General features: G+C 43.1%; 1 protein-coding gene and 1 non-coding gene across 3 annotated transcripts in view; both read left to right on the top strand.

Moving 5' to 3' along the window:
• Window positions 1-13,582, top strand: part of SNX3 (sorting nexin 3) — a 39,942-nt gene extending 26,360 nt beyond the window's left edge. Inside the window, exons 2-5 of one of the 2 annotated variants that reach the window (XM_012925539.2) lie at window positions 6,875-6,970; window positions 11,697-11,821; window positions 12,850-12,961; window positions 13,365-13,582. In XM_012925539.2, coding sequence (XP_012780993.1) covers window positions 6,875-6,970; window positions 11,697-11,821; window positions 12,850-12,955 — 327 coding nt within the window. In that variant the 3' untranslated portion in view covers window positions 12,956-12,961; window positions 13,365-13,582. Of the gene's footprint in view, window positions 1-6,874; window positions 6,971-11,696; window positions 11,822-12,849 lie in introns of both variants that reach the window. The other variant, XM_004580339.3, reaches the window with a different exon arrangement.
• A 262-nt stretch (window positions 13,583-13,844) lies between these two features.
• LOC118758358 (U6 spliceosomal RNA) lies at window positions 13,845-13,951 on the top strand. The gene has a single exon (XR_004995656.2). It is a non-coding gene; the product is annotated as a U6 spliceosomal RNA (small nuclear RNA).
• The last annotated feature ends 2,329 nt before the right edge of the window (window positions 13,952-16,280 follow it).

Here is a 16,280-nt window from a genome sequence, read left to right on the forward strand (position 1 = left end):
GAGGGAAGATCTTCCTCTCTGTCTCTCCTCCTCTCTGTATATCTGACTTTGTAATAAAAATAAATCTTTAAAAAAATAATAAATAAATAAAATAAAAATAGAAATAATTAATCTTTTTGGAGCCCTGTGCAGCTTCCACCTGCAGTGCCAACATCCCCTATGCACCCTGGTTTGAGTCCTGACTACTCTGCTTTGGATCCAGCTGCCTACCAATGAGCTTGGGAAAGCAGTGGAAGACAGCCCAAATGCGAGCCCCTGTATCCACATGAGAGACCCGGAAGAAGATCCAGGCTTCTGGCTTAGGACTGGCCCAGCTCCAGCCATTTTGGCCAAGGAAGTGAATCAGCAAATGGGAAATCCCTCTCTCTGTCTTTTCACTCTTTACAAATAGTCTGCCTTTCAAATAAAAATAATTTTTTCAATTTCTTGTTTTTAATCAATTTTTTAATTTTTATTTTTATTGGAAAGTCAGATATACAAAGAGGAAGATCCTCCATCTACTGTTTTACTCCTCAAGCCAGAGATGAGCCCGTCTGAAGCCAAGAACTCGGAGCTTCTTCTGGGTCTCCCATGCAGGTGCAGGGTCCCAAACCTCAGGCTATCCTTGACTGCTTTCCCAGGCCACAAACAGGGAGCTGAATGGGAAGCAGGGCTGCTGGGATTCGAACTGGCGCCCATATGGAATCCTGGTGTGTTCAAGGTGAGGACTTTAGCTGCTAGGCTACTGCTCCAGGCCCAAAATTAATTTAAAAGGGATAAATAAAGGATCTGCGTGGTAGTCTAGTGGCTGGTCCTTGCCTTGCATGCCTGCGATCCCATGTGGGCATGAGTTCGTGTCCTGGCTGCTTCACTTCCCTTCTAGCTCTGTGCTTGTGCCCTGGGAAGGCAGTGGAGGACGACCCAAAGCCCAGGAACCCTTGGAAAAGGCTTGGAAGAGGCTTGGAAGAGGCTCTGGTTCCTGACTTCAGATCAGCTCAACTCCGGCCATTGTGACCACTTGGAGAGTGGCCCAGCAGATGGAAGATCTTTCTTTGTGTAAATCTGACTTTCCAATAAAAATAAATAAATTACATATATATATATATATATATATATATTTAAGATTTATTTTTACTGGAAAGGTGGATATACAGGGAGGAGGAGAGACAGAGAGGAAGATCTTCCTTCTGATGGCTCATTCCCCAAGTGAGCCGCAACGGCTGGAGCTGAGCCAATCCGAAGCCAGGAGCTCATCCAGGTCTCCCACACGGGTGCAGGGTCCCAAGGCTTTGGGCAGTCCTCAACTGCTTTCCCAGGCCACAAACAGGGAGCTGGATGGGAAGCAGGGCCGCTGGGATTAGAACCAGCGACCATATGGGATCCTGGGCATGCAAGGCGAGACCCTTAACCACTATGCTATCGTGCCGGGCCCTAAATAATATCTTTTTAAAAATATTTTTGGAATAATTGCTTAACCCAGTGGTTAAGACACCTGCGTCCTGCATTGGTTTGCCTGGATTACACTTCCCTGGTTCCGTTCCTGACTTAAGCTTCCATTCAGTGTAGTCCTCGAGAGATATCAGTGATGACTAAAATAATTGGCCCCAGGCCCATCCCTGCCATTATAGACATTTGTTGAATAAACCAGCAGGTAGCAGTTTCTTTTTTTTGTCTCTCTGCACCTCAACAAAAAAGAATAAATAAAATACTGCTCTATTTTATTAAGAAGCAAGCACAAATGATTGGCCCTATTTGTCAAGTAGGGCGTCATAACCCATTGAGCCACAGTGCCAGTTTTTGGAATTCTTTTAAATTAGCAGTAGGTACCAACAACATGGTGCAGTGGCTTCAAGTGCTATCCACAACATTAGCATCTCGTACTGGAGCACCCAGTTCAAAGGCCAGGGTGAGTTTTTGATACCGTGCATCCTGTCCAGTTCCTTTGCAGTTCAGATCATCTGGGAAAGCAGTAGAGAAGAGTCTGAATAGTTGGGCCTCACCCACATGCAAGATCTAGATGATCTTAAAGCTCCTGGCTTTGGTCTAACACAACCCCAGCAGTTGGCAGGCACTGGGGGAATGTACCAGCAAATGGAAGATAATCACTGTGTGTCTCTGTATATATGTATGTATGTGTGTGTCTGTCTGTCTGTCTGTCTGTGTCTGGCACTTTGCCTTTCAACATTCATCTGTCTTTTTTTTTTTTTTTTTAAGCTTTAAGTACAGGCTGGTGTGATGGCTCAGTTGGCTAAATCCTCACCTTGTACTCATCAGGACCCCATTTGGGTTCCGGTTCTAATCCTGGTGGCTCTGCTTCCCATCCAGATCCCTGCTGTGGCCTGGGGAAGCTGTAGAGGATGGCCCAAGGCTTTGGAACCCTGTACCTGCATGGGAGACCCGGAAGAAGCTCCTGGCTTCTTTGGATTGGCTCAGCTCCAGCCATTGCAGCCACTTAGGGAGTGAACCAGCAGACAGAAGATCTTTCTCTCTGTCTCTTCTTCTCTCTGTACATCTGCCTTTCCAACTTCAAAAAAAAAAAAGTGAATGCTCTAAAAAAATTGTAAGTGAAGCAAAGATTCATATGTAGAAACATAAAATGGTCCAGAAGGCTATTTAAAAACACATACGCTGGGCCCGGCACAGTGGCCTAGCGGCTAAAGTCCTCGCCTTGAAAGCCCCAGGATCCCATATGGGCGCTGGTTCTAATCCCGGCTGCACCACTTCCCATCCAGCTCCCTGCTTGGGGCCTGGGAAAGCAGTCAAGGATGGCCCAATGCATCGGGACACTGCACCTGTGTGGGAGACCTGGAAGAGGTTCCAGGTTCCCGGCATCAGATCAGCGTGTACTGGCCCGTTGCGGCTCGCTTGGGGAGTGAATCATCGGACGGAAGAACATTCTGTCGGTCTCTCCTTCTTTCTGTATGTCTGACTTTGTAATAAAAAAATAAAATAAATCTTTTTTTTTAAAGATTTATTTTTATTACAAAGTCAGATATACAGAGAGAGGAGGAGAGACAGAGAGGAAGATCTTCCCTCCGATGATTCACTCCCAAGTGACCACAATGGCCGGTGCTGCGTCGATTTGAAGCCAGAAGCCAGGAACCTCCTCCAGGTCTCCCATGCCAGTACAGGGTGCCCAAGGCCTTGGGCCGTCCTTGGTTGCTTTCCTAGGTCACAAGCAGGAAGCTGCATGGGGAGTGGAACTGTCGGAATTAGAACTGGTGCCCATACAGGATCCTGGTACATTCAAGGTGAGGACTTTAGCTGCTAGGCCACCACACCAGGCCCTAAAGGTTATTTTCATTCACCAGTTTGCCACACTTTTCTTATTTAAATACCTGGTTTTTATTTTTAAAGCATCTATTTGAAGGCAGTTAGAGAGTCTGATCTTCAATTTGCTAGTTTAATCTCCAAATGCCCTGGTCTGTGCCAGGCTGAAGCCAGGACCCAGGAACTCCTACCAGGTCCTCCTTACGAGTAGCAGAGATCTGAGTATGTAAGCTTCAAGATATGCATTAGCAGGAAGCTGAGTTGAAAATGGAAACAGGATTCAATCCCAGTTACTTCGTCATGGGATATGAGCATCCAGGCAACAGCTTAACCCACTGGAATACTAAATCCCTAGTGCTTGAATCTTCGTTGGATTCTGTTTTTGTTTTTTTTAATTATAAAGAGGGCTGGTGCCTAGTGTAGCAAGTTGTTTCTGATTGCAGTATCAGATCACATTTGGGTTCTGGTTCCAGACCTGGCTGCTCCCAATTCCGATTCAGCTGCAGTGGAGGATAGCCCAAGTCCTTGAGTCCCTGCATGTGTGTGGGAGCCTGGGGGAGGTTCTGGACTCCTGGTTTCAGACTGGCCCTCCTGTGGCCATTGTGGCTGTTTGGGGAGTGAATTGACAAATGGAGGATCCGTCTTGTGTCTGTCCTTCGCCCTCTCTGAATCTGCCCTCCAATAAAAATAAATAGATCTTTTTAGAAAAATAAATATAAAATAAGTGAAAATCATAAATACCATTGAAGCAATGAGGAAATTTTGAATATGTATGTCATGTTGAATGTCCTGTATTTGGTGCTTATTTTGTGGTTACATAAGAGAAATTTTTTTTTTTGTAAGTTACATTTATTTGAAAGGCAGCGTTAGAGATCTTCCATTCCCTGGTTCATACCCCAAATGGCTACAGTGGCTGAGGCTGGGTTAGGCCAAAGGCAGGAGCCAGGAACTTCTTCCGGGTTTCCTCCTGCATAAGTGGCAGGAATCCGAGGACGGAGGGCGCTTCTCCCACTGCTTCCCCAGGTGCCTCAGCAGGGAGCCGGACTGGGGGTGGAGCAGCTAGTTACTAGAACCAGTGCCCATAGAGATGCTGGCTGGCATTGCAGTCAGTGGCTACCCTGCCGTGTCACAATGCCGTTCGCCCATCCTAATTTTTAAAAACTTACTTAAATTCTCATTTGAAAGGCGGAGGAACAGAGACACACCCTTTCTTCTGGTTCACAATAGCGGCAGGCAACCTGCTGAAGCAGATACTGGGAACTTAATCCAACTGATTTGCACGTGGTGACAGGAGCTCGGCTACCTGAGTCAGCTGCTGTTCCCCACCTCTGACATACCCCCTCCTTGCCCCGCGTCTGCATTAGCAAGTAACTGGAACCAGGTGCTGCAGTGTGGGACAGGGGGCATTTTAATGTTGGGTAATACATGCCAAAAGGTGAACAAAGTGGACTTACCGCTTTCAATGTAAGCGGATAATAGTTTCTTGATGTGACTTTGTCAAAACTCTGAAACAGCACTCATCACAGCCAGGTGCAAGCACGAAAAAAAAGAATTTTTCTTCAATCAACCGTGATCCTTTTTTTAATGTGTAATATATCAGATTTTTAGCTAATCATGAAGGGAAGGGACTTTTCCCTCACTTACTCCTCCCCCCTCGATTAAAGTGAATCAGATATAACCGTGATTGTGTCAAAAGTTCAAAAGGGAAAATGGAAGGTAAAATGAGCTGAATTGGCACTTTTCCCTCAACATTGTACCTGTAAGCTTGATATGTTGTTTCAGAGATTAACTTTATAGACTTCCGTACCCAGAAGTATGAAAATTCTTCAGGAACTCTTTTTCACAGGCTTGATCTTAACATACTGAATAAAGAGAGCAGTTAATCCCTTTTGTAAAGTAATTTGAGAGGAGGGAATTCAAAATGTAAAATCTCACCTGTAGAAAACACTGCTCTGTAAAGGCCTTTCTATCTTTAGACACTTACAAAGACTTCATATTTTTATGCGGAAGGGTGAACTTGGTTAAAAAGCCAATGGGTGAAATTAGAGAGAAATAATCCTGTGCTTTCTTTCTGGGAATTAGCGTCCTGCTCTCCGGGGGACCCGGTTTTAGTCCCTGTGGGAAATGAGAGTACCTTTCTGTACAACAAACCAGCACCTCTAAATATAAGCTTGACTTTTAGTATAATGAGAGTCTTGTTAGGTGCAGTTTTGCTCTGAGTCATTAATACAATGAACAAATGTTGTGGTTACCTGGGAAAGAAAATTCAAGTGCTTTTAAACCTCTTTTGAGATTGAGTTTCATGCTTGAAACTTATACACTGTTATGCCCAATCGCATCTGTAGAAGATTCCAGGCTGTAAGGTATACAACACAGAGGAATTAATATACTCGGGGAAAAAATTTGAGGCCACTACAAAATGGATTTAAGGACCTGAATAAAGAGCTTTTCTTTTGCTGAATGACAAGTATTTACCAGTAGCATTAGGTTTAACATGAGAAGAATGTTCCTAGCAATGATTTTACAAGTCGGAGATGTTCCCGTGTGCAAAGTGGAACACCTGCCTGCCCTTCAGATGGAATTTTTTCTCTTTTCAACTTGAAAATATTTTGTAGTTCTAGAAGCAAAAGTTGAATCAAGGAATATGCTTCCTTACTTTCTTTAGGAGGAATAATAATAATTTAAGCAGGATGTTTTACAGTCAGAGGTGGGACAGGCCAGGAAAGAGGGCAGAGGCTGGTGGGTGGACGTCTCTGTGGGTGAGCAGGCTAAGTGCTTGTTGCTCGGGCTCAATCCGGGGACTGCAGCCAGTAACAAGCAGTATCTACGTTCTCACTCAGTTCTCTGGTTTTTGCACCCCATAAATGTGTGCTTAAAGAAGTAAAACTTTAAAAAGCCTTACTCATTTCTTTGATTATGCAAGATTTAATCTAGTCCTAATAACAGTGTTTTGTATTTCATTTACAAGTAGGTAGCGTCTAATTTCCCTCTGGACACTAAATAGTGAGGTACTGGCTAAGCTAGGTAACAGAGCTGGCTTTATGTAAATAACCTCAGGCAGTGACAATCAAAACGTGCATGTAAAGATTTTTTTTTAAGATTTTTTTTTTTTTTTTATTGGAAAGACCGATATGCAGAGAGAAGGAGAGACAGAAAGATCTTCCATCTGCTGATTTGCTCCCTCAGGGCTGGGAGCTGAGCTGATCCGAAGCCAGGAGCCAGGAACCAGGAGCTGCTTCCAGGTCTCCCACGTGTGTGCAGGGTCCCAAGGCTTTGGGCCATCTTCCACTGCTTTCCCAGGCCACCGGCAGGGAGCTGGATGGGAAGTGGAGCCACCTGAGCACAAGCTAGTGCCCAAATGGGACCCTGGTGATTGCAAGGTGAAGATTTAGCCAGTAGCACTGACCCATAAAGATGTATTTTAGAAATTGTATTCTAGTTTAAACAAGTTACTCTTACCACCAGCAATGTGTTGTTATAGGTTTTTTAAAAAGTCTTAAGAAGTTAATGGTTTTTTTTATCTAAGGTAACAAGATTGTTAATCTGACAGATTTGCCCTCCACCCCACCCCTTTTCTTGAAACCTCCTTAACCATTTCAACTTAGCAGTGACTTTTTTGTTTCAGACAAATCTTCCAATTTTCAAGCTGAAGGAATCAACCGTTAGAAGAAGATACAGTGACTTTGAGTGGCTGCGAAGTGAATTAGAAAGAGAAAGCAAGGTAAGAGTTGGTTTTAAATGAAAATGTCTCAGGTTTCAATGTTGAAGACCTTTCAGGAAAATTATGTTGGATAAAGTCGGGTAGAAAAGCAGACACAATTTCTTGTTTTCAAATAGCTCAGTCTCACATGATTTCACAGGAGTTGGAGAAGAGCCATTGTAGTTTTGCTTCGAACTCTCCTGTCAGCCACGGCCTTTGCCAAATCACTTGAGAAACACTTCTCAGGAGTTTCTTCTTCACTTCCTTCCTTTCTGTCTTCTGTCCCACCTCACCTTCTCCATTCCTCTTGGCATTTCTCTTCCTCCATACATCTCCTGTCAGTGTATTTCCAATTTTGTCATAAGTATACTTTTCCATCACCACATTGTACAAAGAACGGTTTTTGTAAAACAGCAGTTATCTTTGTGTAAGATGTACAAATTCTTTAGATTTTCCTCAGGGGTGGCCCTGATCAGGGGTGGCTGTCTGTAACTTGGAGAACACATTTCCTTGATAAGAATTGGCTTCTCTTAGAAGAAAATTTGACGGTGGCTTTGGCTTCAGAATAAATGAGGTGGAGCAGAGTCCATCCCTAATGTCCCTATTTCAGCCCTGTACCAAAATGGCTTCAGAGGCTTGGAGTCATTGGTGAAAAGTTACTTTGTGACTGAAATGGAGTAGATGAACACCATGGGAGGCAGTATGTGATTGCTCCATTAGTTGGGTCCCTGCTACCCGCGTGAGAGACCCAGATTGAAGTCCCAGCTCCGCCTCCAGCCTGCCCCAGCCCTAGCTGCTGTGAAGCAGCACATAAGAGTGTTCTCTCTCTGTGTCTGTCCCTTTCTGCTGAATAAATAGGAAGATGAAGCAGGTGGGTCTGGTCCAATGGTTTGATTGGCTAATCATCTCCCTTCAAGTGCCAAGATCTCCTGTGGGCACCAGTTCACGTCCTGGCAGCTTCACTTTCCATCCAGCTCCCTACTTGTGATGGGATAAAGCAGTAGAGGACGGCCCAAAGCCTTGGGACCCTGCACCAGTGTGGGAGATCCAGAAGAAGCTCCTGGCTCCTGGCTTTGGATCAGCTCAGCTCTGGCCTTGTCGGCCACCTGGGGAGATAAACCAGCAAACGAATGATCTTTGTCTCTTTTCTTTGTACATCTGCCTTTCAAATAAAAATAAATAAATCTTAGAAAAAGAAAAAGATGTAGTAGAAAGAAAGGAGCACTGTTGCATCATCCCTCCTTTCCCAGCTGGTCTGTCACACACATTTAGGTCTTCTAGCCAATTGTAAGTTGTGTGCATTTGGTTGATCAATCTTTATTCCTAAATAGGCAAGCAAATGTGTCAGCCACTTATGAAACCATTTTTCCCACTGACAATATTTCTGTTATTAACTAAGCTCCCTAAAGCACAAAGGTCAGTTTCTAAGTTATAACATTTTGCTAATCTATATGCCCAACCTCAAGCAATTCCTTGCTGTTTTATCTATTATAGCCTCAGGGTATGGCCTGTGACAGCTAGTAGAAGGGAAGGGGCGATACAGTGTTTTTGCTAGGGGAAGTAGAATTGTGATCATAGGCTAGGAGCTTTTCTGTGTGTTGTTCCAGGCATGGCGTGCTGGAATGTTTTAAAAGTGTATTCAATATATTCACCTTTTTTATATTTTAGTGTTTCATTTTCATGTACTTGACAGAGAATCAGTAGAGCAAGAGAGAGCTAGTTCCTTCTCCCAAAATACCCGGAACAATGCGGGCCTGGCCAGGCTGAGACCAGGAGCCCAGAAATCCATCTGTGTCTCCCACATGAGGAAAAGGTCCCCAACGCTGGAGCCATCACTGCTCCTGCCAGGGTCCTCATTGGCAGGAAGCTGAAATCAGCCAGAACCAGGAATCAGCCTCAGATGCTCTGATGTGGAATACATATGTACTGACATCCTGTTAGACCAAATGCCCACCGACATTCATTTATTTAAAGTGTACAGTTCAGTAGTATTTAGAGCTGTACAAACATCATTGTCAGTTTTAAAAGACGCCCTATTCTCATTAGTCACTTCTAATTTCTCCTCTTGTAGCTATAAGTAACCGCTAAGCTGTTTTCCCCAGGGACAAAAATGGTACATGGCATTTAACAAATATTTGAGCTCAAATTGTATATCCAGCTTTGCTTAAAATAACCAGAAGATCATAGAATATGTGCTCTTCTGTGTGTGGCTCATTTCACTTGGCAGGTTTCTAAGGGTCAGCCAGTTGTAACATGTATCAGTACTTCATTTCTTTGTGTTGGTAAATGACATCCTGTTGTGGATATGCCATGATTTATTTGTCCATTCATCATTTAGTGGCTATTCAGGTTATTATTTTTTTGAGACTGTGATTAGTACTCTTGTGAACGTTTATGCACATATTTTTGTCAGACCTGCTTTCATTTCTCTTAGGCATAACATTTCTGCCAGGCTGTGTTCCAGAGCAGCTGCCCTGTTCCCATCCCCACCAGCCATGTGAAGGTCTCACTTCTCTCCACCCGCTTCTCCTCTGCATTACAGCTGTGAAAGTGCTGTCTCCTTTACTGTTGGCTTTGATTTTTCTCGTGCCTGATGGCTAATAATGTGAATGGTCTTTTGGTGTGATTACTGGCCATGTAGGTGCCTTCTTTGGACTAATGTTTATTCAAGCCCATTGCCTATTTATCTTGTTGTTTGTTTCTTTACTTGGCTTTGTAGCTACAATGCACAAAAGACTCTCACAGTTTCCTTATCAGATACAGGATTTGCAGAAATCTCCCTGGCTGTGGGTTCCTTTTCACCTTCTTCGTGGTGTCTTTTGAAGCATGTGCTTCACATTTAACATTCACCCTATGTGGAAGTTGTACTCGTGGTATTGTATTGCTAAGAATAGTATAGTCAAGTTACCGTGTTAGTACTTTTAACTACGATCAAATGAGGTGACTTTTTATGTCTTTCCTGGTGGTACTGGTTAGGTCTCTCAGCTTTCCTTTGAGTGTGCTCTGGCTTCCAGAATCTTTGGATTCATAACTTAAAGTGGTGTAAGAAAGTCTAATTAGATCTTTTCAGACTATTTAAGCAGAAAGAATGCGATGTTGAAGAGGATCTTTGGGAGCTCAGCCAATACGAGCTGCTCATGATTGTGGGTGATTAGTTCCATTGCATGCAGTCTTACCGACCATTTGAAGGACTCTTTTAGTATATGTTAGAGTGTATCTTTACATACATCATGTTCTTGTTGCTCAATTTCATGTTACATTCTTCCCTGGGTTAATAGTGGTCATTTATTTAGTATGTAGGTTCTCAAGTCTCTTTTCATATCATAGGCTGTAGCTCATAGCTTTGTAACGAGTGATATTTTTCTCCTGCTCACCAGGTACTCAGTGGTTGGAATCCCTTGTTTCCCAAGGGTAGAACTTGCAGATTGCAACTTGTGACTTAACAGTGTTGTTATGGGAGAGATTAATGAATGATAGAGCAAACTTTGTAAAATAAAACCTTGGGTGTTTAATCATTGAATATCTGGGAGGAATTATCACATGTGTTAGGCATCTGGTTTCATGTTTCTTTGCTATCGTTTGGTTTTTGCTTATTTATATGCTGTTGAATTGCTAGTTCACTTTTTTGTTCTATAAGGTCATTGTTTTAGGAAAAGTTTCTAGAGAGAGCAACTAAAACAAGGACTTAAAATTTTCACTCTGGTAGAATGTGTTACCTGCGGTAAGTATTTTGAATATATGTTTGTTATTTTCATTTTTCCACATACTGATTGTTTGCTGAAACCTTTCCTGTTTGGATATAGGATGAGGATCCAGCTAAGTGACTGGTCGTTGAAGACCTTTGATCTTCTACAGTATGTCCAACTCTTTTGAACCATTAGAATCCTAAAGCAGAGTTCTCCGTCTGAAGGTGTTAATAGGACAGTTTCCCTCCAGGCAACATTTGGCAATTTCTGGAGATTTTTTTTCTTGTTATGAGGGCTGGCTGCACAGGCAGCTGTTGGGTAGAGAGTGCGGGAGTGCTACTGGATGTGGCTCAGTGCACTGGGCAGCCCCCAATAACAGAATCACATGGTTCAGAGTGGCAGGATGCCACATTGGAGAAGCCCAAGTCAACTGTGAGATGAAGAGCTCATCGCTAGCTGAAGTGAGTTGGTCCTCAGATAATTTCCAGGAGGAAAGATCAACCCAAGTTGGTTCTGTTAGGTTTTGAACGTAAGTGGGGGCTAAATTTAGGACTTTCTGGTAGTGTGGAAAGATGAAATGACAGGTCTATAGGGAAAGATCCAGAGTAGGAAATTGGGGAGAAAGTTGGAAGAGTGGTGACAGATGTGGTTGGGTATTTTGTCATCACTTCAGACACAAGGAAGAAACTTGCAGATGGTTAGCACAAAATTCGAATCCAGCCATGTGCGGTGGGAACACCGCATTTCATTCCCGTGTGTCATCAGCTCCAGGGGTGCATAGCACCCTCACGTCGGTTGAGTGAATGTTCGTTGTACACCACTTCTCTGGAGTGCCAGACCCAAGCCTTTGAGGAGCTTTGGGCCACATTTGGTTATCTTGCTTCCGGGACAGTCTTTTTTTTTCAATGTTTATTTTTTTTGAAAGTAACTCTCTTCTATTTGAACAAGTGTGAGAGTAAGATGGCTCTCATGGAGGAGGTATACTTGACCTTCAGGATGTGCTTTGTAAACTCCCACAGCCCAGCTGGTGAAGTCAGGAATGTTCTTTCTTCACCTTTTAGGTTGTAGTCCCCCCACTCCCTGGGAAAGCATTTTTGCGACAACTGCCTTTTAGAGGAGATGATGGAATATTTGATGACAGTTTTATTGAAGAAAGGAAGCAAGGGCTGGAGCAGTTTATAAACAAGTAAGTGCTTTCTGTTCCACAATGTGTATGTGAATGGTGCTTGGAGACTCTTTTTAGGTGACTGCCAGTAACTCGGTGGTGAGTTCAACTATGAACGCGCCTTTGCTTCTGACCATTTCCTAACTTTCTTTTTAAGCAAAATAAAAGTATTTGACAAGTTGAGTATCATGTGATAAATATTAACACACCTGAGTAACTGAAATGAATAGCTTTGTGTTGGCCTAAGTTTTCTATTTGTTTTTCTTGGATAATTTATGCAAATTACATTTAAAATTACAGCATTTAAAAAATATACTTTTACTTATGATTCTTTCTGATTTACGGTATGCTCTAGCATGAACAATAAAGCTAACAATACACTTGCAATCATTTTGTTTGATTGCAGATGGAGCTTATTATCAGCATGTCTTACGTAAAGGTGTACATTTTTAATTTTAATGCAAAATGTATTCTTTTGAAAATGTAAAACTTAGGACTGTTTGCTTTTTTCTGTAGAAACGCTTGATAAAACTAGACCAATATTTCTAGCTTTTAATTTACTCCTACATGAACTGTCAGACAAAAAGGCTTCAAAATGTCTGGAAAAATTAAATTACTTGGGTGCAAAAAAAGTTGGAAATTTATTTTTTTAAAAAACCATATGTGTATTTGTCCATGAAGATTTGAGGATTCTCTGTGCCTGTTTTTCAGAGCCAATGTTATGCCAGGAGAAGACTGACTGTAATTTCTTAGTCCATTGACATATTTCACTTTTAACATAAAATTCACTCAAATTCCTTATGAATACATCAGTGAATGTGTAGGAAGTTAATCAGGCAACCATGCCAGGAAGCTGTGCAAGATTGATCTATGTTTAATTGTGTTCTGAATTAATCTTGTGAACCAGAGGAGAAGACATACCATTAGTTGATAGAGTGTAGCTTTATGGGCGGTCCAGGGTAAGACTTGTCAGTAGTAAACTGCTTGTGTGTGTTTGCACCGCTACTAAGCTCTTGTATTCAATTTAAATGTGCATTTTTTATTCCCAGGGTTGCTGGTCACCCGCTGGCCCAGAATGAACGTTGTCTTCACATGTTTTTACAGGATGAAATCATAGATAAAAGCTATACTCCATCTAAAATAAGACATGCCTGAGATTTGGTGAGAAGGGGCAAAACATGACCATTTGTGATTCATAGGCACCGGTGGAGAAGTTCTAACTTTTAGCATGCTGCACAGAAGCTGGTGTAACATGCCTTCAGTATACTAACACTCACATGCTCAGTTGTGTTTTGTTTTGGCAGTTGACAAGAAGTTAATTTGCTTTAGTGAAAATCCCTCACCCCAGCCTTTCTATACGAATAGCTCTTCCTTGCTGTTTGGTGTGGTGTACACTATAGCCTCACAATTCTCCTCGTACAATCTACTCTGTCCTAACTAAAATTACTTTGTCTCATTTGCACAGTTTTTGTGTCATGTTTGCTTCTTGAATCTGATTAACTAGAATATTTCTTCTCCCTGCCCCTTTACGTGTGTGATATCACTCGGCCTAATCTATGTGTAGGAGCACTACACCATGTTTCCAGTACCAACCATGTGAGATCTACATTTGTGTGCAAAAAAGTCTCTTCCTTCAGGCCTGTAAGACCCTTCACGTGGAAGATTAATGAGGGAAATCTTTATATTCTGTATAAAAATAAAATAAAATTTATATACTAAAATCGTTTGTCTAAAAATTTAGGTTGTTTTCAAATAAAAATGGAAATGCATTTCTGATATGTACTAATTGTGTTGCCTCTGACTCTTCTCCCTCCTGGCTTTGCTTGGCTCCCTTGTTGAGAGGGATTATTTACTGATCGTGCCTTTCAGTCCTGTAACTCCATTCCTCTTCCAACAGAGGTAATATCAGATGTGCTTCCGCCCCCTGAATGGGGTGTTTTAGACAATAAAACGTGATGCACTTTAAAAAAAAAAAAAAAAGAGGCATTCCTTAAAGCTTAGCGAGTTGTTATGCAGCATTCTGTGTATTTGAAAAGTAGCTTATGTGCTCGCTTTGGCAGCACATGTACCAAAATTGGAACAATACAGAGAAGATTAGCATGGCTCCTGCGCAAGGATGACACGCAAATTCGTGAAGCGTTACATATTAAAAAAAAAAAAAGTAGCTTATGATCTCAAGTCATTCATTAAAAGGCCATTTGAGTCCATACCATACCTCCTACTTCTCAGAAGAACTTTTTTCCCCTAATTCGTCCAAGTGACTTGTTTAAACTTCACAAGAGTATAATAATCCTCTCCTTAGCAGATTTGTGCTGTGCTTAATTTGACATGGGGTAGTGGCATGCATTATCCTCTTTAAGGGGAGAAGCATTCTACCCTGACTCGGGTACGTGATGGGAGATGAGAAAGGCCATGGCTGCCTGCCCTTGCCCTGTGCTGTCGCCAGCTGCTCGCAGCCATGGATGGGGTCTCCAGATGAACTGCACAACCTCTGCTGATCTAGGGACCAACCATGACCTGGAAAGTGTTCTCCAGCTATATCATATGCCTCTTCTCTGACACAGACCAGTCCATCTGAGAGGAAAGAGGTTGAGGTCTTGGCCCCACAAAGGTGGAGAATAGGAAGTCATATAGGAAGAAGCCAAGAGTTGCATTCTGGTAAGGCCCTTCATTGCTCAAGCAGTATTTCACAATTCCCGGATACTGAGTACATTGGTCACTGCAAAAGCTACAAAGCTAAGCAGCACCCTGACTGCATTTCCATGAGCTAGAGAAAGAAACTCCAAGGCTGGCAGAAAAGGGCATGATGAGTCTGCTAAACTGAATGATTTCCCTAAAGCAATGGCTTTCAGCCAGGGATGGCTTGCCCCCCCCCCCCGGGGGGGACATTTCATTTTTGCCTAAATGTAGTCTGGTTGTTACAGGTAGGAGAAGCTACTGGAATCCCAGAGGGGGAGGCCCAGGATGGTCCCGCTCAGCGGAAAGCTGGCCACGGGCTCTGAGGGCCCTTTGGGTGTTGATCACTTAAGACAGTGTCACTGAAACCCAGCAAAAAGTTGTGGCAGTTACAGGATTGGGGAAGACCAGACCCAACCAAAAGAGAAGATTGCAGGCTCGTTGGCTTTCACAGGAGGAGCAGCTGAGAGAACAGCCTGTTAGGCCTGTGGATCAAGGCCCAGCGGCTGCCTGCTGCCGCACAGCAGGCCAGTGTTTGCACTGGGACACAAGAGGGCTCCTCTGCAGCTGTCCCACTCTGAGCTCCATCACAGCTTTGGAAGTAGATAGTGTTTTTTTTCTTTTTGTTTTTTTTTTAAATATTTTTATTGGAAAGTCAAATTTATAGAGAGAAGGAGAGATAGAGATAGATCTTCCATTCTCTGGTTCACTCCCCAAATGGCCACAACAGCCAGAGCTGAGCCAATGTGAAACCAGGAGCTTTTTCTGGGTCTCACACCGGTGCAGGGTCCTAAGGCCATGGGCCATCCTTTACTGCTTTCCCAGGCTATAGGCAGGAAACTGGAAGGGAAGTGGAGTAGCCGAGATATGAACCAGTGCCCATTTACGATTCTAATGTGTGCAAGGTGAGGATTTAGCCACTGGGCTACCATGCTGGACCCTCACAGTGCTTTCCTTTCCAGATGAGGAGACCCAGGTGCATGCTTGGTTTAGACTGTAGGGATGTGAGACTGGGGGCAGTTTCACTCAGTGACTGTGAGTGAGCGAAAGGATCAGGCCTCAGTAACACTTCCCATATCTGCGAGCTAAGTGGAAGCACTTTTGGCTTGCTTCTCAACTTGTACACAGCTCTTGTGTACGTGGAGAGTTTATGTAATGAGGTACCATCTTGTCCTAAATGTAGCTGTATACAACCTGGACCGACCCAGGTTGTTTTGTCTTCATTTTTTAATATTTAAAAACAAATAAAAAACTGCAATAGCCTAGTTTGAGCACTTAACTTGGAGACCTTTTGCTTTCCTAAAATTTGATCAGATGTAATGAGATTTTGAAGTTACACAGCTGGGCCCTGCACAATGGCTTAACTGACTAACCTTCCGTCTTCAAGCGCTAGAATCCCACATGGGATTTAAGCATGTGGCCTGGCTGCTCCTCTTGCCATCCAGCTCCCTGCCTGTGGCCAGGAAGCCAGTCGAGGACAGCCCAAAGCCTTGGGACCTTGCATCTACATGGGAGACCCAGAAGAAGCTCTTGACTCCTGACTTCGGAGAGGCTCACATATTTATATTATATACATATATTACCTGCCTACCTTATTCATCAGAAAAATAAACCAGGAAATTGAGAAAAATAATTTTGTTCTTAGGATACCATTTTTGCAAGTTGAACCTAGCATAAGTGCAATTAGCCATATTCCCATCTTATTTAAGAAATCAGACCTGACTTGAGGCCAGGAATGTCAGCCTGGAAGTACAGCAGCGACAGCTGGTGCTACATCTGACTACAGTGCAGTACACACAGGGGA

This window comes from Ochotona princeps, chromosome 1, assembly GCF_030435755.1.
Source record: "Ochotona princeps isolate mOchPri1 chromosome 1, mOchPri1.hap1, whole genome shotgun sequence".
Taxonomy (NCBI): Eukaryota; Metazoa; Chordata; class Mammalia; order Lagomorpha; family Ochotonidae; genus Ochotona; species Ochotona princeps.